General features: G+C 42.8%; 1 protein-coding gene across 1 annotated transcript in view; it reads right to left on the bottom strand.

Annotated features, from left to right (window-relative positions):
• Positions 1-25983, bottom strand: part of CLIP1 (CAP-Gly domain containing linker protein 1) — a 101971-nt gene that overhangs the window by 1973 nt on the left and 74015 nt on the right. Inside the window, exons 19-22 of the mRNA XM_042780582.1 lie at positions 8319-8371; positions 2123-2240; positions 1898-2048; positions 1270-1319 (exon numbers count right to left, since the gene is read on the bottom strand). Coding sequence (XP_042636516.1) covers positions 1270-1319; positions 1898-2048; positions 2123-2240; positions 8319-8371 — 372 coding nt within the window. The remainder of the gene's footprint in view (positions 1-1269; positions 1320-1897; positions 2049-2122; positions 2241-8318; positions 8372-25983) is intronic.

Raw genomic sequence — 25983 nt, 5'->3', positions numbered from 1 at the left:
CACACACACACACACATTCACTTTCTAAAGAACTATGTATTTGGCTTTTTCTTCCTTCTGCTGGGGCAGGTAATGAGACAAAGCTCATGGTCACCGCGGCCTCTGCCTTCAGAGGACCCTCTCCCACTCTGAATGAGGCCAGCTTTGAAGGCAGAGCCACGGGCTCTATTTTCACTTCTCAAACTGTATTTTAGATATTTATAAGTCACTGTCCTATTGACAGCTCCATTCCAGAAAGCAGCAGCCACGGAATGGACATAAACAGAATGGGAAACCACATACACACATACACACACAAGTTAAGAAACATAAAACCAACCATTTGCTGATGGAAGAAAAGTGTTGTCAGCAGCAGACACAAATGGAAGCAGAAAGAAAAGGGGGGAGAGGAAACACTGTTAGTGAAATGCTATGTCTACTTGACACACAAACTAAGCAAATAAGGCTAAATTCCAAGGTGAGTTAATACCTTTGTTGAATCCTCTCAAAAAAGTCTTCAAGAGAACTAAAACTACTCTCATATTTACTCAAGTTTTCCTTTCATTTCAAACTAAAAGATGGTGTTTGTGCCGTTAAGTTCTGAAACCCCACCATAAATCGGAGGCAGTTTTAGAAAATGGTGTTTGCTGCTCGTGTGCAGTTACATCCCAAACATCGAGTAACTTGCCTTCATAAGATCCCAGCTTTATAAGTTTGGTTAATCCTGGTTTTAAGAAGCTGAGCTTTTAAGCACCTGTCTTTTTAAGGTAAAGATGAACATGGAACCCTCTGACATAACAATTCTACTCCTAGGAGTTTATCCTGCAGAAAAACTAGTAAATGTGAAATGAAGATGTCCCAGGTTATTCACTGTAGCATTGTTTATAACAGACCCAAAAGAACAGAAATATCCCAAATATCATGTCTACCAACAGGAGGCTTAATGAACAATTACAGTACATCCATATAATGGAATACTATACAGCTGTACAAAAGAACAAACACAGAGTAGCTTATGTAGTGTGCCACTGTTAGGTGGAAAAGGCACTTTAGCAATGGCTTACAGAAACTTTTTTATTTATAATCTCTGGAAGGCTAAAGATACTAGTAACAGTGATTTCCTGCTTGGGGGGGTGGGAACTGGGAAGAGAAGGAGTTTGGAGGAAGACTTTTTCCTGTATGTATTTTTTATACAGTCTAACGTTTGGACTATATGAATGGATTACCATTTTAAAAGGTTAAGTTACTTTTTACAACTGCAAGAAGCAAAGCAACAGGCAGGCCCCTCACCTGGCTCTCCTGGGCTCGCTCCTCCTCTTCTGCCTGAGTGTCAGTGTTACCTTATGTGAATTAAACAAACAACAATTAGATGGGGGGTGAGAAAATGAACGACAGTCTTTTCTTCCTTATTGCAGCTCAAGAGGCACTGTCAGAAACAAATTCTCGTGTGGACTTTCCCAGGTGTCTCTTAAAGAGCACAGTGCTGAGCTCCTGTCCCTGAGCTGGACCCTGAGGGGTTTGAGGTGCTGCCCCTGTCCCCTCGGGTGGTCTCTCTGCCGGCTGGCCGACTACTGGGTAGGAGTGCACACCGCACTCTGGGAATTCAAAAGAACAAAGGGACCATCTCTGTTCCTCTCCACCTCATGCACTGCTAGGCCCATGATCGCTGCTGTGATGGCAACTGTCGCCCACCAACTTATGCTGGTGACGATGCTCAGCAGAGCCCAGGGATGTCCAGGGTGCATGCCAGGCTCCCCGTGTGAGTGGGGCCTGGCTCGTGACTGGCCCTCATTTGATGTAACGCTGGCAAGCCTCTGACAGCTGGTGCAGGTCAGAAGCAGCCCCCAGCCTCTGACAGCTGGCCCCTCTGGGAACTGCTCCTACGCAGGGCAGCGTCCACTCGCAGCAGGCGCTTTACCTGAGGAGGAGCTGAGCTGCCTCTTGTTCTCCTGGAGTTGCAGCTCCAGGTTCTTCACCTTCAGCTCAAGCTGCACCTTGTCAGACTCCAGAGACTGGACCACTGAGTGCAATGACTTGGCAGACGCGTTTTCTCCCCTGAGCACTGTGACCTGAAACACAGGTGTGGGCTTGAGCACAGCACTTATCCAAGGCAGGTGGGATCATGCCCCACGTGGCACCCTACCTCATTTCTCAGTTTCTCCAGCTCCGCGTCCTTCTCCGTGAGTAAGGCGCTGGTGACACTGATGGATTTCTGCAGAGAAGCTCTTTCTTCATCTGTGTCTTTTATGTACTTGGATTCTCTAAAAGACCAAAGAGTTAAGAGTTCCAGAAATCAACCACAAGAGCGGTCAGCGTACTACTGTGCTTTAAAAACAGAAAAAAAATCACACTATTAACTTTAGTTAATGTAAAAAAAGAAAAAAAAAGTGTAACAGGGAAGTTTTATGGGGGTGCGACTATTATGCTTACAAAATTTTACTTACTGTGAGGGGAGCAATGTGTACCTATGATAGACATGCCAGAATCTGCATATCATTGTATCCATTCAAATTTAAAGAAACAAGTCATTAATTTGGAAGCTTTAGAATTTTTTTTTTAAATAAAACTTTTGCAAACCCTCCCCCAAAAAATCCCACTAAAATCTAACCCCAAGTTGAATCCTCCTACTTCTTGAATAAATTATTACCAAGCAATTACAACAATTAAAGAAATACACACATGCAAAGCAATTTATGATGTCATGCAGAGCAGTTTTATGCTGGAAGTATCCATTGGCTCTCACTAATTTCAGTAACTTTTCAGCAAGTTCCAAGAATGTGGTTTGAGATAGTATGGGCCGAAACAGAAGCAAAGATCACCACTACGACTCAAAGTGAAGGATTCCTGCTCTTCAACCCTAGAATCTAAAGAGGACATTAAGTTGCTCAGGAAATTAAAGATATTCCTTAAAGGCTAGACAGAAAACGCTGAAATGGTTCCAGGTACAGAAGGCAAGCATGGGAGCCTGGAGGGAGCGAGCTGGGGCCTGGGCTGAGGGGCATCCCTTCAGCACTGGCTATCAGTGTAATGGGGAGGGGGGTTTTAATGAGAGGGAAACCTTTACCTAGGATCCTAGGCAGGGAGTGGGGAAGCCAGCCAAGGGGAAGGAGAAGAAGGGGAGGGGGCCAAGACACAGACTCAACCCAAAAGGGCAGGCTAGTGTGCATTTCTCTGTTTCTAGTCCGAAGTGTCTGGGACAGAAAGATAAGATAGACAGAGGAACTAAGACAGACTGGAGGAGACTAAGGAGCTCCAGCCACTCAAGGCCCGTGGCTTTCTGGATTGGACCCTAGAAGAGAAAAACGACTCCAATGGCACAACTGGGGAATCCACATCAAGCCTAAAGTGTAGTGACATCCCAGTGTTCATTTCAAAGGCACCTCGATCATGTAGGACGCTAACCTTCAGGGAACTGGGTGAGGGGTACAATGGGATTCTGTGCTAAGTTTCAACTCTTCTGTAAATCAAGAATCATTTCAAAATAAAAAAGGTGTTTTAAAAATTACACACAGTATGAAACATGAGAGAAAAAAGACCTTGTGTCACAAAAATAGAAAAAAAATGTCTTAGCTAGCCCTCCGGCCATACTGTCTTTACTCCCCTACCACCTCCGACAGGGCATTAACACAAACAGCTGGTCACTTAATGACAGCAAAGCAGTTGCTCCTGGTTCTAGTGGAAGTGACTGGCTGACAGTGGAGTATGTACTGGTTCCATCCACTTCAAAACCAAGTGGAGGAAGAGGAAACTGAGGCCCAGGTTAGAAATGGCAGCACGTATGTCTGGTTAGTGAGACCCAAGATATCCGGCACACGAATTACAGAATTCTCATGGTTTATGGTGAATTCTACACAAAGATGAAAAGCTGAGTGTTGTGTCTCTCTCATCGTGTGGCTTACAGTGAACATGTCAGCATGGTAAGTAGTAAGAAAAGAATCTGACACTTACAGGGATCTCTTCACGCTCTCTATGTCTGCTGCAAAGGGGCGGGCAGCGTGCTGTGAAATTACTGAGTAACACACATCTCACTACGAAACAGGAAGTTGTGGTGGTGAAAACACAACAGAAATGTAAATGGGAGGAGTGGATGGGTACTTCTGGCCACCTATAAAAAGTAAGCATCTGGTGTTATCTGCAGATTTAATAAATCTCAGGATTCTGAAGTTTCTGTTCAACTTCTTTGACAGTTTACTGAACTGTCAAAATATTTCAATAGCCTCCCTTGTTATAAATCCGCCTTTTCTTTGGAAAATGTCATTTAACATCAGGATTTGGTGGCTGATCAGCAGATTTCAATTCGCCTACCCCCTGGACTCAATTTAGCAGGCTGCCACAGATTCTGTGTGTTTGGGTAGGATAAACATACCACCCATTGGCAGAGGACAAAGGGGATGGGTGTCATTTTCTGGTGCCACCAACCAGAGAGTCTGCTCATGATTCTGGACACACACAGCCTCGAAGCGAAGCTGCTTCCTGACAAGATGGCACACAAGCAGCTTCTTACACATGGTATTCGAACATGACGGCGGAAAGACACCTGCCTGGTGTGTCAATGACATGACAAATAGACCTCAGCAGCTGCCCAGTCGTTTACTGCTGGCTTCTTAGGCTGCTTCTAAGCCCTAATCCCTTTGTGCACACCAAGAGGGGCTAACTAAGCCAGTTATGCCACAATCGAGGAGCTCTGGTGGCACAGTGGTTAAGTCACTCAGCTTCCAACCAAAAGGTCAGCAGTGTAAACCCACCAGCTGCTTTGCAGTAGAAAGAGGAGGCAGTCTTCTTCCATAAAGATTAATAGCCTTAGAAACCGTCTGTCAGTTCCACTGTCTTCTAGGGGCACTGTAAGTTGGAATCGACTCCACTGCAGTGGGTTTGGTTTGGTTTGAATCCCACTTGAGTCACAAATTAGACTGACAAGAACCCCTATGGCCTTATATGATCTGGGTCGTGATTTGTCAGTATTTAAAGATCAAAGGGAAGAGAAGAGTGATAGGAAAGAAGGGCTACAGGGACAGGAAATCCTTCTCTCACCCCAAGCCTCAAGGGATCATATCCCCCAGATTCTTTCATTACTACTTCAATAAGAAATAAATTCGAGTAATGGAATCAATACCTTAAAGTGTTACTGGGCAAGCTTTAAAAATGCAAGATAACAGAAACCAAATGTTAGAAACGTGAAGAGAAATGCAAATACATTAAGGAGAGGTATATTTGCACTGAAGTTCTTTGCTGTGTAGAGATACAAAAAAGGTGTGTGTGTGGGGTGTGTGTGTGTAGTGTGTGTACTGCTGAGACTATTTTACAAAACAAAAGCAAGACACAGAGGGACAAAGGCAGCCAAAAAATATGTACAACAATTTGGTTTACTAAAAATATATGAAGTTTATTTATTATAACGTGGATAGACTTTCTTGAGTCTTACCATTAAAGACACACAGATATAGCAAAGGAAGCAAGAGTAGGAAAGGGAAAAGAGAGGGGTGAAATGAGCATTGATCAGTAGCGCGAGCTCGGAGACAGTCAGACAGTCAGCAACCCACAGTGCGCATCAGGAGCGGAGCTAGCACGTGGCCTCCGCGGAACAGGGAGACAGTCGTGACAACAGCCTTTCATTCCTGGCAGAACTCTGGCATTTCCTCTAACAGAGTTTACTCTGGCTGCCAAAATTCTACGTCTCAGATTTTGATAATGGGGTCCTGTCTTTGGCATTGGAAGGCCTGGAGGGGGAGAAGGCCCAGACAGGTCCCCAGCTCTGCTTCAGGCATGAGGGGCATGAGCAACAAACCTCTCCAGTTCGGTCAACTCCAGCAATTCAAAGGGTTACTGAGCTTTATCTATTAGACATCTTGGAACCTGTTTTGAAGGAAGTCTGCCTAACTCAGGAGACCAGTTTTCCAAAGAATGATTACACTGGTAGACTTAGAAAAACATCTTCACTGCCTGTGGCTTGCTACCCCATGTCTGCAGTTTCCAGAAAGCCACAGCAAATGCAAGAGGAGGCTACTAGTTTGTTAATGATGACTAGTTTCACCCTACCGTCAGAAGCCCTACAAGTAAGTTAACGAAAGGCAATGATGGGGTAACCTGTGCTTTGATATAATGACCGTCTGAGTTCAGTGACTGCACGGCAACAGGGTTGAAGGATCGGGCTGAGTGTTCGTGGGTCACATCCAAGCGCAGCTGCAGACTCGGCCCTCAGTTCTTGCATGAACAACAGTTCAAACACCTTTCTGACCTAAGCACTTTTCAGACTTTTAAACTAAGACACTGTGAATTATTTTTAGTGTTCTCTGCTAGATAAATCTACTTAACCATTACACACATAGACCTATATATAAATCCATTAACAAATTTCAGAAAGCATTTGAGGGCCAAATTATTAGCTAAAACACAGTGACATCCCCATTTCTAAAACAGAAATATTATTTCCATGGAAGTTATTTAACACACGAATAAACAAGCAAAAAAACAGCTCTAAATATGAGAAACTGGGCAGTTTTAAAATGTTTCATTCTGAGAAAAAGAACACCCCCACAAAAAAGAAAGTTCTCTTTATCCACATTTACTGGTCAAAATACCCAAACGTTTCCAGGACTTCAAATGGGCATAGAGGTGGTTGGGAGACAGCCCTTCACCACACCCCAAGGGGCCCCATCTTTCCAAGCCATGAAAAAGGCCATATGCTTCATCTCATTTTGAAAGGCACACAGTTTAATCAAGGTCACACAGTAAGGCCTAAAGAAGCAAAGCACCTTTCTTCAAAAAGTTAATTAAGGAAATAACTGAAAGTCTTGAAAGTAAAGTGAGAGGAGAAGGCACATAAAAAGCTGAAGACCTGTGTCCTTGGCCCAAGTATGTAACATTCTAGGCTTTAGTTTCATTGTTTTTAAATGCAGGGCCACTGTGTATTTCATAGTTGTTTTGAGATCAGATGAATTTGTGAGTTATTCAGTGCTACATAGAGGGAAGGGGATTGGGCCAGTAGCATACACTAGCCCGTTCCTGTATTTCCTTGCTGGATACCAGAAGAACAAGCCCTATTTATTTCTTCACTTGTCCTTGGTAACTGATTACATGGGATTCTTTTCCATTAATACCCTGGGCCTGCCAAGGAACAGAGTTGTGCCTGTATGGAGGAGCCAGGTGTAGCCACGACAGGCCAGTCACACCTCTGATCACCTGCAGAACTTGTGGCTGGGTCTGGTGTGGTCTTAAATATGAATTCCTTTAGAATGCAGCCTATGGCATTCAACTATCTTTGTGGCTAAATAAAGCCCCAAATTCTTAATCTACTGCTAGGCTAGCATGTGGGACACTGGCCAGGTAAAGCATGCAGTCAGGATGTCAGGGAGAACGTTCATGTGTCCTGACAAGCAGGAGCATGGAGGAATTCTTGATTATTCTACTTTTCAAGGTTGTATTTATTTGTTTTTCTTTCTTATAAGAAAGCAAGGATGCTGCTGTTCTGACATGCATCTATTCAGCGGTCTACCACAAACCACTGTGTAGGCTCAGTATACACGACCCCTGCGTGGTATGGCATGCAGCTGTGCAAGGCACAGAATCTCTCTAGACGCAACCTGCACAATTTAGAAGAGCAGACAGTGGCCAGCAGGCTGCAAAAATGATTATTTCTGTGGGCCACTGTCACCCTTACTCAAAAGTACTGGAAAAATAATGCCAGACTTCCGTGAGAATAATCCTATTATGAAAGAATAATAAATAACAAAGGTCTTTCTTAAGAAAATATATAGAAATATTTGAAATGGTGTTAGAACCCACAGGAGCTCTGGTAGCATAGTGCCTAAGGCATTTGACTGCTAACCAGAAGGCTGGCGGTTTGAACAACCCACCAGCCACTCCTCAGAAGGAAGATTCCATAGAGATACTGCCTCAGAAACCCAAGGAGGGGTCGCTATGAGTCGGGTTCAACTCGAGGGCAGTGTATTTGGTTTGGCTGGTTGATTGGTATATAACTGACATCAGTTATATATATATGTGGATCAAAAGCTCTCTGTAGAGCTGTGGTATTTTCACTTACTGAAACTAGAAGATAACATCAATGCAAGAGGAAAATCTGATCTTAGAACACTTCTTAACAAATGCAACTGCACATGGCTTGAAAATCAAACTGTTCTTTTAGTAATCGATAGTAAAAATTTTCCAAATGCTGTTTTCATAATATATCCATTATCAGTACACCAAACTACAACAGTGCAATTTTCTGAATATGAGGTCCCTTGTTTTCTATTATGTCAATGACCATGTCATATTCTGTCTGGCATTTTCCTTATAAAACACACATGGACCCCAATAAACAAAAAAAAAAGGAAGCTCACCTCTTTTTCATTTCTAACAACTGATTATTAAGCACAGATCTCTCTTCTTCCAGCTGGAAAAAAAAAAAAAGACACACAAGGAAATTTAGTTCATCACAAGCTCCCGGAGGGCTGCTTTGTATCCCACATGTCATGTAACCAGGCTCCAGGACAGTGAAAGTAATTGTCTTTCCCTGCAGGCAACCCAAAGGGCCAGGTATCCACTGTGTCACAGGATGTACTACTATCAAATTAGAAATCATTTATGATCTGAATGATACCCCTCCTTTATGGGTCTGGGGTAGCAAATATCAAGCAGCAACCCCTTGACCTGTACTTGGCACATCTTAGGCATCAATAAATGTCTGCTGAATGAGTGTAAACTTTCTTATTAACATTTAGCTTCTTTACTTAAACAGCAGAAGTGTCACCTACTCACAGACAGCTGAGAACAGGTCACTTAACCTATATGGGCCTGATTTTACTCACCTATTAGCTCAAATACTTATTGAATAGTGTGATGGCTAATGTTACATGTCAGCTTGGCTAAGCTATGATTTTCAGTGGTTTGGCTGATAGAGAGTCATCAACCACCTTCCATGTTGTGATCTGATATGAAGAGCCAATCAGTTGAAAGGGGCATTTTCTTAGGGGTGTGGCCTACATACAGTATATAAATGGATGTTCTGGCAGAGCTCACTCTTTCTTGACCCTGCATTCTTCTCATTGTCTGACCTCCAGTTCTTGGGACGTAAGCCTGTAGAAGCCTCCGACCTGCTGCTTCATCTGCAGATTTTGGTTCACCAGCCCCTGCCACCATATGAACCAGCAGAGGCCTTCAGCCTGTTGCCTGACCCATGGATTTGGAACTTGCCAGCCCCTACAACTGCATGAGCCATTTCCTTGAAGTAAATTTCCCCCCCAGCCCTTGTGTATATATACATACATACATATACATATTTTTTTCCCCCACTGATTTTGCTCCCCTAGAAAACCCAGACTAAGACAAATGACTACTATTTTCCAGGTACTTGTTTCTTATCTTAAAAAAAAAGAAGTAACACACCATATAACAAAGATGAACTTGGAGGACATTGTGCCAAGTGAAATAAATCAATCACAGAAGGACAAATATTATATTAGTTCACTGTTGTAAAAAGTCAAAGAAAGGTTTATATATGGAAGGAAACTTCGTTGGTTACCAGGGGTTGGAGGGGAGGGGAGGGGAAATTCCTAGACAGGTTTAAAAATACACACACACACACGCACACATATTACATACATATGTATTAGTATTAGTGGTTACCAGGAGTAGGAAGGAGGGAGAGGGAAAGGAGAATCTTTTCTTTGTGGGGCATTTAGTTTATGGTGATGGTAGTGGAACTTTTTTTAAAAAAAAAGACAGCAATAACGGTGGCATTACATGAAAAATGTCTTCAATATCCTTGACCTGTTAATGTATAAGTTGCCATGCTGGTGAATGTCTTGGTGTGTACGTTTTCAAAATAATTAAAAAAAAAAAATGAAGTTGCAAAAGAATTTCCAGTGGCCCTATGGTTCTAAAATTCTATTATCCCATGAAGGATTAAATAAATAAAAAGATTCAGTTAGTTGATGAGAAATGACTCATCTCTACCTGCAACCCACAGCACACAGAGTTTAACGAAATAACTATTTTATTGTTTTTGTGGGAGCTCTGGTGGCGTAGTGCCTAAGGTATCTGACTGCTAACCAGAAGGCGGGCGGTTCAAACCCACCAGCCACTCCTCTCAGAAGGAAGGTTGGGCAATCTACTTCCATAGTGATACTGCCTTAGAAACAGTATCACTATGGAAACAGGGGTCGCTATGAGTCGGATCCAACTCAACGGCAATAAGTTTGATTTGGTTTGTTTTACTGTTTTTGTAAATCAAGGGATAACACCAAAGACTGTATAAAGGCTTCCAAGTTCCAGAATTAAGCTCCCCGCTCACTGCGTCATTACAGTCCCATTACTAATTATGCAGCAGTTATATATGTGTTTGTCATAAGGCTTTGTACTTTCAAACATTCTTAAATGTACACAGACACATATGTTTGGAACATAAACATACATTTATCATGACATCTAGAGAAGCTAACGTAGAGTTTTTCTCACTGTAGACTCTGCTTTCCAGGTCCATTAAGATAGATGCTTGTGCCATGTGAGTAATTCACCGAAATATTTAGAAATCTTTAAAGAGGGAAAGGAAGCAAAAGGAGTGGGAGGCAAACTTTACAAAATGAACCGAGAGAGAGAGAACATCTGGAGAACAGGACGTGGGGATGAGAGGGGCTTCCATTTGTTCCTTTATGTCCTTTTATGTGGTTTATACTTATTTTTTTAAGCAAGGTTTTAAAAAAATGTTTTACTTTTAGAATTAAAAAAAAATTAAACAAAAGGAAAATCAGATTGAGAAGTGTCTGCAACGAAATCTCCGAATGAATAAAGGACATGGCAGAGGAAATGCAAGTTGTTCATGCACATGTGAAAAGCCATCCCACCGCTGCAGAATACAGCAACACACATGCTCTCCCTCTCTCGGAAGATCCGTTGCTCCTGCATCTCAGAGGCTAACCGGTGCACACTGATTCCCAGCTGGAAACAGTTTCTTTCTTCCCTGGGTCCAGGACCCAAGCCAGAATACCACGTTACATTTGGCATCACATCTCTTTAATCTGAGTAATTCTGTCTCCACTCTTTGTATCCTGTGTTCCTGACATTTTTGAGGAGCACAGGCCAGTTACTCTGAAGAATGTCTGTTAGTCTGGAGTCATCTGATTTTGCCATGTGCTTTGAGTCAGATTGTGCCCTTTTGGCAGGAACACCACAGAAGCCATGTCATCGTACATGATGTCAGGAGGCAGACATTGCTGATTTGTTCCATTTCTGGTGCTGTCAACTTTGATTAGTTGGTTAAGGAAGTATCTTCCATGTTTCTTCCATTGTAGAGTTACCATTTTTTGCCTTTGTAATTAACATGTATTTTGTACTTTGAAACTATGTGAATATCCTGTCCCTCAACAAATTTCAAACACTGGTTTCAGCCCTGTTGATTCTTGACTGAGTAACTTGTTGTCAGGAAGTGTGGTGATTTCCTACTTCCATCATTCTGTCTGTTTATCAGTTGGCACCAACTGTAAGGCTGGGCTTTTGTCTTCTTCCATTTATTTATTGATACCTGCACAGACTCATGGTTTCCTACTTTGCTCAGTAGGCTACAATCCATTACCATCATTATTCTTTTGATGTTCAGACTGTCCCAGATTTGGCCAGTGAACGTCCCTTCAGGATGGCTTGGCTGTTCTTAGGACAGCTCCCCAGTATTCTTTGAGCACTTCCTTGCTTTCCGGAACAAGGTGCTCCAGACTCTCTTACACTCTCTCTCCATTCCACCCCTGGAATCAGCCGTTCTCTAAGAAACCCTGGTTCCTTTTGGTGGAGAAGAATACTTAGAAACTAAGATTTGGCTGCTAGATGTGCTCATTGTCAATGGAATGTCATCGCTTTTAAACCCCTTCAATGGGATGCATCAAAATTTTAAACATCTGCTCTTCAAAAGACATTGTTAAGAAAGTGTGAAGACAAACCACAGACTGGGAGAAAACATTAGCAAAACATGTATGTGATAAAGTACCTGTATTCAGAACATACTAAGAACTTTCACAACTCATAAGACCAACACCATTTTTTTTTTTTTAATGGGAGAAATCTGAACAGATACTTTACCAAAGAAGAAATCCAAATGGCTAATAAGCACATAAAAAGATGCTCTGTATCATTAGCCATCAGAGAAATGCAAACTAAAATCACATTGAGATATGGCTCCAAGTCCCACTAAGAGGCACTCAAGAGTCTACCCAATGGCCCCGGAGTCGACACATGAATAAAATGCGTAACATTAAAAAGACAACAGTACTAAGTGCTGGCAAGTACTTGGAGCAGCTGAGAATCTCAAACCAGGGTGGTGGGAATGTGAAATGGGAATCATTTGGAAAATCGCTGAGCATGCACCTACCCACAGATACAGAGTCTAGACTTCCAGGTGCTCACCCACAACCAAGGAGAGCACACACCCAGGCCTGTTCATGAAGGTTCTTGGCAGCTCGCCAACAGCCAGAACCACCCACAGGTGCAGGGGGATACACACACAGTGACAGAACTACACATGTCCAGTCAGAGCGGTTGCCATCAAGTCGAATCTGACTCCTGGTGACCTCATGTGTTAGAGCACAACTGTGCTCCGTGGGCCTTTCCATGGCTGAGTTTTTGGAAGGACATCACCAGGCCTGTCTTCAGAGGTGCCACTGGGTGGGCTCGAACCTCCAACCTTTCGGTTAACAGTTCAGCAGCATTTATCACCTGCACCACTTAGGGACTCCCCTGATTCTGCAGACTGGGTAAAACCACTTTAATAAGTATCTTCAGAGAGGAGCAGCAATATTCGCTTCTGTTTTGTCCATGCTGTCTCCTCTACTGAACACTGTGGGGCACACAATAGGCACTCAATAATGTGCTGAGTGGGTAACCGAGTCCTGTGGTCAGTAAACTAGTGTCTCAGTGGGGATGAGCCATCAGTAGCACTTAGAAGCCGGGTTCTTCCAGTGCACAGCTGTGTCTCAGGCATTGTCTAGTCCAGTCACTGCAAAGCCAAGTCTTCTCTCACTCACTCCCCGCCGCACGGCTCACATCTGGGCTATTTCCGTCTCTTCTCTAAGAAGCCTTCTGAGGTCCAAAATAGCAGCTCTCCCCTGACAGCACAGGACACACTCCTGTGTCTAAGGCTTTCTAGTTACCTCCTACACACAGACAGACAGACTTCTGCTCCAGGAAAAGGCAAAGGTAGTGGGGGTGGAGAAGGAGTCTGTCATCTTTGTAGCAAAGCCCTTCCAGAGGAAAAAGAAGGAATGAAGAGTGGACACAGTGTGTGTTGTCGAGATCCCTTCAGGGGAGCCCTTGCTGCCCAGTTGTTGGCCCCTTTAGGAACGGCCTTCAACATACACAGCCCCCTTCCCAGGGTCACGCCCCTTCCCAGGGTGGATCATACCCAAAGACTGATCAAGGAGAAAGTATAAAAGGCTGGCCATCTCAGTTCAAATGACGGCAAATGGGAGGGGCCACTAGCTCTGAGCTCCCCGGGGTTGGGACAAGGCTGGCACTAGGCCAGCACCACAGCTCAGCCCCCCGCCCCCCAGTCATGCTTCCTTCTCCTCCTCTCCACACACCTGGCCCAAGGGCATCCAGTAATAGATATAAACATCACCCACACAAACACTTCCCACCGGCTTTCCAGAGCGCTCCACCTACAACAGGATGCATTAAGTTACTGCCACTCACTCTTAAAAGACACAGGAAAATCACATCTTGGAAAGTGATGTGAGTTCATAGGGGTAAGTATACGAATTATGTGAATATATGTATGTGTATATGAGTGTGTGCAGATATGTGTGTTGTTTGTTGTTGTTGTCATGTGCCGTCGAGTCGGCCCCGACTCATAGCGACCCCTCCTTGGGTTTCCGAGGCAGTATCACTACGGAAGTAGGATTGCCCAACCTTCCTTCCGAGGAGTGGCTGGTGGGTGTGAACCGCCAGCCTTCTGGTTAGCAGTCAAGTGCTTTAGCCACTATGTTACCAGAGCTCCTGCATATATGTGTGTGCATGGCTAAATATACACACACATACAGAAACACTTTTACATCCTCAAATACATACACACATGGCATCATGGCCCTCTATCAAAGGCTGCTGGTGATGGTTTGGTCACAGTGTGGAAGGTCTGTGATGAGAGACAAATATCTATGACGTCATTCTTTATACAGTACACACGTGTCCCTTTCTTCTTCAATTTTCACCTCTAGGTGCTGAAAGGACAGGAGCTATTCTTCACTTGAGACAGCTCACATCCAGCGTTGCTGAAGCGAGTCCTCTCACCAGCACACACACCCCGAACCTCAGAGGTCGCCCCTTACAGAAAGGACGGCACCTAAGGGCCAGGAAATGGCTTTCCACTAACCCCCTCAAAAGCTGGAGTTATGAGGACTCTAGATAAGTCTAGGAGCTCTGGTGGCACAGTGGTTAAAGCACCCAGCTGCTAACGGAAAGGTGGGCAGTTTGAACACACCAGCTGCTCTGCGAGAGCAGAGGCAGTCTGCTTCTGTAAACATTGACAGCCTTGACCCTACGGGGAAGTTCTACTCTGTCCTCTAGAGTCGCTATGAGTTGGTACCAACTCAATGGCAGTGGGTTAGAGGAGTCTACAGGGAGGCCTCAATCAAGCAATTTAAAAATGCACAAAGAGAACATGCAGGATGTAAAGAGCCCTTCAGGAGCTGAACATATCCCCCAACCACTGCCTGCATGCAATGCTGAACAGCTTGACTGGTGAAAGGCTTTCCCAGCAAGCAAAGGACTTGGCTTTGGCGATACCCTTAGTTTTAGACTACATTTTTTTTTTTCTTCAAGAATAACAATTTTGGGAAGTTCCGGTAAGATGGCGGAATAGGCATTACATTATAGGCATAACACTACACAGACCCTCTTCAACAAAGAAAAGGGGAACCAATTAACACAGAAACACAAGATAATCCTGGACCCCTGAGCCTTGAAGGGAAGGATATAAAAGTGGACTAAACTCCAACTAGCAGAAGAATTTGCATGAAAACACCAAAAAAGAAGACATATGGAGCTGCGGTCTGGCAGCAATGCTGATGGCATAGAGAGCTTGGATATTGCCCAATGGTGGTAGGACCTAAGAATTAACCTAAAAATCAGCCCTACTAGCCAGGGACTGCATGGAGGACTGCTCTGGTGACTGGGGAATAAAAGGAGAAGTAGCGGAGAGGATGGCGGGCTGAGCTGTGGACTTTTGCCTGTCCAGACAGCGCAGGCATTTTTAATGTTTACAAGGGGCTTGACCTTTTTGGATATTTAAAGCAACAGCTTTCTCCCAGATTCCAGGGACTTAAGACAGGCTCCACTTGCCAGGAACCACAAGAACATTCTGGACCCAGGCGACTGAAAAGGTGCAACACTCCCCTTGTTACTCTTATACCCCACACCCTCTTGGTGAATGGAGGTGTGGCCATCCTTCACTCCCACCCACCTTCTGGGCCAGCAGGAATTCCATCCCAGTCTGCATGCTTAGACGGGGCCTCGGTGCCCTGCCCTGATTTTTCTTTTCTTTTTTCTGTTTTTTAGTTTGTTTGTTTTAAAACTACTACTACTATTGTTATTACTTTTGTCCATTTTACTATTATTCTTTATACTTTTTCTCCTAGGTTCTAGTTTTCAGCTTTTTTTCTTTTTCCTGTTTCTGGTTGCATTTTTTTTTTTTTTTTCCTTTCTCGTGGTTAACCCCATTCCTTGTTTTTCTTTTTGCATTTTTCCCATTTTTTTCTTCATTATTCTCCTTCTCTACCTTTCATCTCTTATATCCCTCTCCCCAGATATTGCAGGTTTTAATTTATTTTTTCCCCTTTTTCTTTGATTACTGTTCCTGTGTGATTACACGGTGTGTTTTTCGTCCATTTGCTTTTACTTTTTTTATGGTTATTCAATTGTTATTTTTGTCTAACTGAGTGGGAGACAGCAACAGTCCCCATACGACACAACTACACCCAAAAGTCCTACAGCTTCACTTACTGAGTGAGAGCCACCACTTCCTTCTCCCCCAACAGACCTACAATAAACAACAGAAATTGTTCGTCATCAAAGGGGCAGCTTTCCTTTCTAAAACTGGAAGAGGTCTTTTGCAGCAAATGTTCCTGATGTAATACATCATTTGATGTCTTAACTGCTGCTTCCAGGGATGCTGACTGACTGACCCAAGCAGGTAGAAATCAATGACGACTTCAATCTCCTCTCCATTTACCACCATGTTGTATGTAGGTTAAACTTCCTGGATTTGATATCTGCACTGTGGTTATGTAAAAACAAGTCCTTACAGTGTAAGAGCATTCTCTGTTCTATCCTTGTAACTTTTCAGAAAGTCTGAAATATTTCCAAATTAAAGTTAAGAAAACAATTATCTTCTATATCCTGCTAGCTTAGCTCTTAAAATCCAATTTCCTTGGGCTCAGTGCTTATCACCACCATTCTCCCATCCACCCTCCTCGGCTAAGCCCTTTACTCTGACTCACATCTTGCATAGCTCGATCTCACCCAGTAGCTGTTCTCCAGGAGGTCTCAGAGACACAACAGTGCCTAAGCCCTCCCACGCCTGACACCATCTGTGTATCTTCTTATTGGAATAAGGCTCAAAATGATGCTCTTGGTCATATTTTCTGTCCCTCAGAACTCTGGAAATTACTGCACCATAGATTTCTGACATTGACTGTGGCTGTAGTGGATCGATTTTTTTTTTTTTTTTTTTTTACCCTTTCAATCAAGGATTTGTTTCTTCCGCCTGGAAGATTCCAGAATTATTTCTACATTTTTGAATTTAATAATAACCAGGTTGGTTTTCTTTTCTCTTTACGTGGTTTGAAGTTTACAGAATGAATTAGTTTCCCATTCAATCATTTACAGTTCTAGTCCCCTCAATGTAACACACTCCTCCCACTTCCTCCCTGTGTTCCCCATTTTCATTCATCCTTCTTACCTGCCCTGCCCCTTCCTGCCTTTTAAATTTATTCTTGGGCAAATCAAATTCTTTTGGTCTTAGAGGATTGATTGTTCTGAGGAGTGTATTCCTCATGGGGTTACTGTTTCCTTTATAGACCTATTGTTTGGCTAAAAAGGTAATCCCCAGGGGTAGGTTCAGTCTAGGTTTGAGGGGTGTCTAAGGAAGGACCATAATCTCAGGGGTTTCACCAATCTCTATCAGACCAGTAAATCTGATCTTTTTTATTCTTTTGAATTCTGTTCTACATTTTTTTCCCACTCTGTGTAGAACCTTCTATTGTGATACAGATTAAAGAGTCAGAAGTGGTGGCTGGGCACCATCTAGTTCTTTTGGTCTCAGGCTAATGGAGGATGTTACTGCTTTGGATTACTTGTTACCTGGAGCCTTCTTCACTCTTCTTTGATCCGGATGGGGAGAGACCAAGAGTTACATCTTAGATAGCTGTTGGCAAGGTTTCAAGGACCCAGTTGCTAATCACTAAAGTAGGATGTTGAACATTGTCTCTGTGGACTATGTCATGCCAGTTGACCTAGATGTCCCCTAAGACAATGGTCTTAAGCTTCCAAGCCCAGTGACCCTCATGATGTTTGGTTATGGCTAAGACATTTTCAAAACTTTGCCTCCCACCAGAGTATTTTTTGGTGTTGGATGTTTTGGAACAACTTCCCCAACTGGGTTCGTGTATTGGGTGTCCACACAAGTAAGAATGCCCTTACAATCTACAGTTCTTCCTTCATCTGGGCCAAATGTCCTTATTAAATCTCCTAATGCTTCCCCCCTCCCTAAATTTTTATTGTGATTTGGGTGTCCTAATACTATTTTCTATTGCACTTACACTCCACTTAAGGGATACTAAAGGAGTCCTGGTAGTGTGGTGGTTAAGGTATTTGGCTGCTAATCAAAAGCTTGGTGGTTTGAAACCACCAGCTGCTCTATGGAAGAAAAGATGAGGCAGTCTGCTTCTTTAAAGACTTACAGCCTTAAAAACCCAATGGGGGTTGCTATGAGCCAGAATTGACCAGATGACAGTGAGTTTGCTTTGCTTTTGGTTTGAGGGATACTAATTATATTCATCTGAGTTCCCTTTGTCTTACACATTTAGTCTTTCCTTTAACTGCTTATATCTGTGACTGTTTTCCCCATCAATCATTACAACAACCTCAAGCCTTTCTTTTCTACTTTCAGAAATGTTCTTTAGGGCAAAGAGATCCCGGATAAGCAAAGCACTACTGAAGAAGAACAAAGTAGGAGGTCTCACAGTCTCGGATCTCAAAACTTACTATATAGCCACAACAGTCAAAACAGCCTGGTATTGGTACAATGACAAACACATAGCTCAGTGAAATATAACTGAGAACCCAGAAATAGATCCATCGACCTACAGTCAGCTGATCTTTGACAAAGGACTGAAATCCATTAAATGGGGAAGAGACTGTCTCTTTAACCAATGGTGCTGGCAAAAGTGGATATCTATTTGCAAAAAATTAAAGAAGATCCATACCTCACACCATACAAAAAAACTAATTCCAGATAGAGCAAAGACTTAAATGTGTAACCTGAAACTATAAAGTTCCTCAAGAAAAAAAATTGGGGCAATTTTAGGGGCCCTAATTTATGGAAGTTGGGCAATCTACTTCCGTAGTGATACCACCTCGGAAACCCAAGGAGGGGTTGCTATGAGTCGGGGCCAACTCGACGGCACATTAACAACAACAACAGTTATTTATGGAATAAATAGACTGTTAAGCATAACCCAAAAGGCACAAACAGCAGAAGCAAACTAGATGAATGGGACCTTCTAAATATTAAATTTTTATGTGCTTCAAAAGACTTCTCCAAAAGAGTAAAAAGAGAACCTACAGATTGGGAAAAAACGATGATATATCTGACAAGGGACTTAACTCTAAAATTTATAGAAAACTCCAACACCTCAACAACAAAAAGACAAACAAGCCAATTAGAAAACTTGCAGAAGACATGATTAGATACCTCACCAAAGAGGATATTCAGGCAGACAACAAACATATGAAGAAATGTTCACGACCATCAGCCATTAGCAGATGCAAATCAAAACAATGAGATACCATCTCGCCCCAGCAGTACTAATGGCAAAGTTCAACAAGACAGAAAATAACAAATGCTGGCGAGGATGTGGAGAGAGCAGGACTCTCATACATTGCTGTTGGGACTGTCAAATAATACAACCACTGTGGAAAGCAGTATGGCAATTCCTTAAAAACTTGGAATTAGAAATACCATTTGACCCAGCAATTCTATCGCTAGATATATATCCTAAAGAAGTGAGAACCAGGACAAGAACAGATATATGCACACCCATGTTCATCGCAGCACTATTTACAATAGCCAAAAGATGTTGAAACAACCTTGGCGCCCATCAACAGAAGAATGGATAAGCAAACTATGGTACATACACACAATGGAATACTATGCAACACTGAACTGAAGAATAATGTAGAATCTGCAAAACACCGCGGAACATGGATGAACTTGGGAGACATTACGCTGAGTGAAATAAGTCAATCACTGAAGGACAAATATTGTATTAGTTCATTATTGTAAAAAGTCAAGGAAAGGTTTTTATATGGAAGGAAACTTTGTTGGTTACCAGGGGTAGGAGGGGAGGAAGGGAGAGGGAACACTGAAAAAAAAAAACGTTCTTTGGGTTCCTTTCTCTTTCGTGCATATTTAGATGTTTGATATGGTGTGGTTTTGGTCTTCAATTTGTTTCCTTAACTGTTTGATCTCTTTCCACTTTCATGTGTAATTATTCATCTTATCTTTGAACAGTTGTTTTACTAAAATACCATGAACTTTTATATAAGGCGAACTACTTTTTTCCTTTGAGTGATGTTTTCTCACAGCCTGATCTCATCTTTCACCAGATTCTTATATCCCTGTATTTCTGTTCTTGGCAAAATATGTATCAACTGTCCATGTTATTATGGGAAACTTCTTACTTGCTCACATGTAATGTAATATAAGTGATGTAATATAATGTGAACGAATTTCCCCTGGGATCCTGGACATAACTGAGACCTTCTGTCTTCATCTGCCAGCTACAGTGAAGTTGGACGTGTTGTGTATATACTTCTGTAGCCAGAGGGCCCTGGGAAGCAGAGCAGGAGGGAAGACAGTGCTGCTGGAGCTATACACTGGACGTGTTAGAGGATTTTATTTTAACGTCCTGGATCTCATTCACTCCTGCTCCCACAGGAGAAAGTACTCAGGCTTCCATGTAAGTGCAGATATTATGGGTTGGCCCTCATCTCCTTCTCCACTGCCTTCTCTTTCCACAGAGAGGATCCCAGCTTCATTTGTGGTTGGAAGTGATTATGTATAGAGATCTGAACTTTCCTCCCCAAATAAAAAGGGCAAAATCTCATGAGGGGTAGGCCTTTTCCCACCCTTTTCTTCCCTACTTCCTCCTGGAGGTCTGTGCAATGCCTGGAGGTCCAGGAGCTGTTTGGTAAAACCCAGAGGATGAAAAGTTCATGGGAAGCAGACCAGCAGGGCAGAAATCACCAAGCCGGGTTCCTGGAGGACATTTCTCAGGGAAAGTGCCCACCCTGGACTGCTTACCTCTGCACTTAGCATCGTTTGAGAAAAATATACCCCCTTCCATGGACTTACCCACTGTTGTCGGCTAAGCTAGCTTTGAAAAATGACTACTCCCAGTTTTCCTATCTCCGGTAAGATCCTGAGGAGACAGAAAAGGGCTTCTGGTCCCAACGATTCTTCCTTGAAGCCTTCTCTAGGCTGCCTACTCATCCCTTCAGTCGAGTTTTCCCCCAGCTGGGCTGGGCACAGAGATGGGGAAATCAGCCGGAGCATCCACCAGCTCTGGTGACTTGCCTTCTTTTCTCCTGGCACTGGGAACACAGGGCCAAACAGAGTCAAACCACAATTCTGTTCCTTTTCTTGGTTGCCAATGACAAAGTTTAATAGAGCATGAAGGTGACTGGCTTTGCTAGCTGCAGCTCCTGGTGACATTTTTTAATAGTTGAAAGATTGCATTCATCTCATTAGGCATTGTGGGGGACAGATTCTGGGGTCTAGCTTCACTTGGTCCTATTGATGCAGAAGTCCCCTGAGGCCAGGTTAAAATCATGATGGCTGACGGTCATCATTTTTCAAAAATAAAACATGACAAGATATAAATGCCTTTCCTTTTCTAAACATTCATGTCTGGGAATTTAGGCTTATTTAAAAGGCAGGCAGTTATCCCAGGATCAATTTAGACATTAACCCTAGTTTCTGTCCACTGCATGGCTGTAACCTGTCAGGAAATGCTATTGATGAAATACAGTTATTGAGTCATCTAACCCCTGTCTAGTTTCCACATGCAAAATGGAAGCTCATTCTGCAAAGAGCCGGGGGGGAAATCGGTATTGTTCCCATAGTGACAGTTCAGTGTAATTTGTAATCTTTACAAGGTGAAACGTGAGGTTTGGGAATGACAAATCAGACATTTCAAAAATTATTACCAAACATGACAACTTCTGTAGAAGAACTCAAACTGATTACGTTCATCATTCTCTATGAGATAAGCAAAGTGCTATGTGTAATGTCCATTCACCCTAACCTTGGGTGACCTTGCTTTGACCATCCACGCACTGCAAATGCCCCACTGCCTCAAAACCTAGTGCTGCTATGACAGAGATACCACAAGTGGATGGTTTTAACAAACAGAAATTTATTTTCTCACAGTTTGTTGTTTTTAGGTGCCAGCAAATCGGTTCCAACCCATAGCAACCCTCTTACAACAGAACAATACAATGTCCAGTCCCACACCCCCTTATAGTCATTGCTGTTTAAGGCCACTGTTGCAGTCACCATGTCAATCTATTTCCATTGAGGGTTTTCCTCTTTTTTGCTGACCCTCCACTTCACCAAGCATGATATCCCTCCTGATACCATGTCCAAACTATGTGAAATGAAGTCTTGCCATCCTCATTTCTAAGCAGAATTCTGGCTGTACTTCTTCTAAGACAGATTTGTTCCTTCTTCATGATATATTAATACTCTTCAAAAATACCATAATTCAAAGGCATGAATTCTTCTTCAGTCTTCCTTCCTCAATGTCTACCTCTGACATGCATATGAGGCAATTGAAAATACCATGGCTCGGGTCAAGTGGACGTTAGTCCTCAAAGTGACATCTTTACTCTTTAACACTTGAAAGAGGTCTTTTGCAGCAGATTTACTCAATGCAATACATCATTTGATTTCTTAACTGCTGCTTCCAGAGGCATCGATTTTAGATCCAAGTAAAATGAAATACTTGACAACTTCCATACTTTCTCTGTTTACCATTATGATGCTTACTGGTCCAGTTGTGAGACTTTTGTTTTATGTTGAAGTATAATCCATACTGAAGGCTGTAGTCTTTGATTTTCATCACTAAGTGCTTCAAATCCTCTTTGCTTTCAGCAAGCAAGGTTGTGTCAATTGCCTATCACAGGTTAGTGAGTTTTCCTACAATCCTAATATCATGTTATTCTTCACATAGTTCAGTTTCTCAGATTATTTGCTCAGCATACTGAGTAAGTATGGTAAAAGAATACAACCTGGATACATACCTTCCCAATTCTAAACCATGCACTATTCCCTTGTTCTGTTCAAACAACTTCCTCTTGGTCTGTGTACAGATTCTGCATGAGCACAATTAAGTGTTCTGGAATTCCACTCTTGCAATGTTATCCAAAATTTGCTACGATCCATTAGTCCAATGCCTTTGCATAGTCAATAAAACACAGGTAAACATCTTTCTGGTATTCTCTGCTGTCAACCAAGATCCATCTGACATTAGCAATGATATTCCCTGTTCCACATCCTCTTCTGAATCCAGGTTGAATTTCTGGCAGTTCTCTATCAATGTACTCTGTAACTGTTTTTGAATTATCTTCAATAAAATTTTACTGGTGTGTGATATTAATGATAGTGTTTGATAATTTCTGCATTCTATTGGATCATCTTTCTTTGGAATGGGCACAAATATGGATCTCTTCCAGTTGGTTGGCCAGATAGCTGTCTCCCAAATTTCTTGCCATATACACGTGAGTCCTTTCAACAATGCATCCATTTATTGAAACATCTCAATGAGTATTCTGTCAATTTCTGGAGCCTTGTTTTTCACCAATGTCTTTGGTGCAGCTTGGACTTCTTCCTTCAATACCATTGACTCTTGATCATATGTTACCATATGAACATCAACCAATTCTTTTCGGTACAGTGACCGTGTGTATTCCTTCCGTCTTCTTTTGATGCTTCCTATGTTGTTCAATATTTTGTCCATAAAATTCTTCAATATTGCAACTTAAGGCTTGAATTTTCTCTTCAGTTCTTTCAGCTTGAGAAATGCCAAGCATGTTCTTCCCTTTTGGTTTTCTAATGCTAGGTCTTTGCACATTTCATTACAATTGACTTTGTCTTTTCGAGCCACCCTTCGAAGGCTTCACTTAAGCTCTTTCATCATTTCTTCCATTTGTTTTAGCTACTCTCCCTTTAAGAGCAAGTTTCAGAGTCTCTTCTGACATCCATTTTGGTCGTTTCTTTCTTTCTTGTCTTTAATGACCTTTGCATTCTTCAAGTATGATGTCCTTGATGATGTCATGCCACAACTTGTCTGGTCATCAGTGTTCAAGGCATAAAAGGCATAAAAGGCCTCTAAATTCAGGGGGGATATACTCAAGGTCATCTTTTGACTCTTGTGGACTTGTTTTAAATTTTGTAGCTTCAACTGGAACTTGCATATGAGCAATTGATAGTCTGTTCTGCAGGTGGCCCCTAGCCTTGTTCTAACTGATGATATTGAGCTTCTCTATCATCTCTTTCCACAGCTGTCATTGATTTGATTTATGTATTCCATCAGGTGAGGTCCACATTCATGTTGTTGTTGTTGTTTTGCCGTCGAGTCAGCCCCGACTCATAGCGACCCCTTCTTGGGTTTCCGAGGCAGTATCATTACAGAAGTAGGATTGCCCAACCTTCCTTCCGAGGAGTGGCTGGTGGGTTTGAACCGCCAGCCTTCTGGTGAGCAGTCAAGTGCCTTAGGCACTATGCTACCAGAGCTCCTAAGTTACCATATATGTTGTTAAAAAAGCTATTTCCAGTGAACAAGCGTTCATCTTGCAAAATTCTATCATGCAATTTCCAGTGTCATTCCTATTACCAAAGCCATACTTTCCACCTATTGATTCTTCTTCATTTCAAACTTTCACATTCCAATTCCCTGTAATTTATCAGTGCATCTTGACTTCATGTTTGATCAGATTCAGACTTCAGAGGTTAGTAAAATCTTCAATTTCTCCATCTTTGGCATTAGGGTTGGGGCATAAATTTGAATAATGATTTTTATTAACTGGTCTTCCTTGTACATGTATCAATATTATCCTAACTGACAATTTAGGGGGCTATAAGTCCAAATTCAGAGTGCCAGCTGTAAGGGAAGGTCCTTGTCTCCTTTGAACATCTGTAGGCCCAGTATTCCTTGGAGGTCTCCACGTGTCTTGTTATCTAACTTCTTCTGGGTCTAGGAGGTTCTCAGCACACGGTCCCTGGCTCCAAAAAATGTGCTCCACTCTGGCTCTTCTTTCTTGGTAGTAGTAAGGTCCTTTTCCCTCTCTGCTTGCTTCTCTCCTTTTATCTCTTGTAAGATAAAAGGTGTGACTCAAGCAAGAGTCTGAACTGATAAGAGTAGGAATTGAGTAAGGGTGGGCCTCTTATAAGGCTATAACTCAAGATACAGCCCACACTGATCCTGTCTCATTAAGATAAAGAGGTTAGGATTTATAACACATCAAAAAATGGAGGACAATTTATAAAATGGAGGACAGCCACATAACACTGGGAATCATGGCCTAGCCAAGGTGACACACAGTTTGGGGGAACACAATTTGTTCCATGACACCCACTAACTTGGTAATCAGGCTTCTGGCAACCACAGTAATGGCTAATCTCTGCATTTTGTTCTGCAAAACATGACCCGAGGCCCTAGCTCAAAATGAGATCTTCATCGAACACCCACACATGCACTCATTCCCACCTGCATATCATGCTCTGTGACCAATCTGCAGGAGCTACCTCACCGTTTGTAAGCAGAAAAGGCCAAGCACAGAGGGAGAATTGTTGTCAGTGCTACATGAATACAGGGAAGGCAGCAGAGAACTTTGCTTGAGATTTGGGGTGGGCCTCTAACCATAAGGAAAAGCTCACCAAATGGGGGAAGGCAGAGGCAAGGATGAAAAGCAGGCTTGTGGATGGTAAGTAACCAGGCATGGTGGGAGATGGGGAAATGTGAGGAAACAGGCATGAAGAAGCCAAAGGAAGAATGTCCAGAGTGCAGGTGGTCATTGGTGAGACATGCTAACGGAGAGCAGAAAGGAAGGCACGGAGCTCGGCAATTACTGGGTCAATCGAGGCCTTCGGCGAGTGTCATTTCAATGCACATCAGTGGAAGCAAAAAGCAGACCACAAGGATTGAGAAGAGAATGGGAGGTGACAAATACAGGCAGAAAACAGAGTAGTCTTTCTAAAACTTTGGAAGTAAAGAAAAAGAGAAGATTGGGTTTTAAGTGTGAACAGAGTGGTATGACATAGAACTGCTGTTAAGGAAATGAGAGAGGTTTCCCAACCCACCAAAGATCTAAAGTGGTGATCAGAGGTAGCTGCTGCAGGCAAGATGCAGATGTCAGGAGGGACAGGGGACAGTCTGACTGGAGAAGGGAGACATGAAACACCAGAAGCAAAGGGATGACCACAGTGTGATCCATCTACACAAGGCAACACTTCTTAGCCATGAAAAGCAACGAAGTTCTGATACATGCTGTGGCAGGGATAAACTCTGACAAGTGTACGCTGAGTGAAAGAAGGCAGATACAAAAGGTGACACACCTATAGGCCCATTAGCACGCAATGCCCAGAACAGGCAAATTTACCGAGACAGGAATTAGACTAGCGCTTGTCAGGGGCTGGGTGGGGGGAGGCTGCGGGAATGAGGAGTGACTGCTAACAGGCACAAGGTT

This window comes from Orycteropus afer, unplaced genomic scaffold (assembly GCF_000298275.1).
Source record: "Orycteropus afer afer isolate SDZICR_OR568_19922 unplaced genomic scaffold, OryAfe1.0 scaffold00048, whole genome shotgun sequence".
NCBI lineage: Eukaryota > Metazoa > Chordata > Mammalia > Tubulidentata > Orycteropodidae > Orycteropus > Orycteropus afer.
The sequence above is the reverse complement of the archived record's forward strand: the minus strand, read 5'-3'. Positions and strand labels throughout refer to the sequence as shown.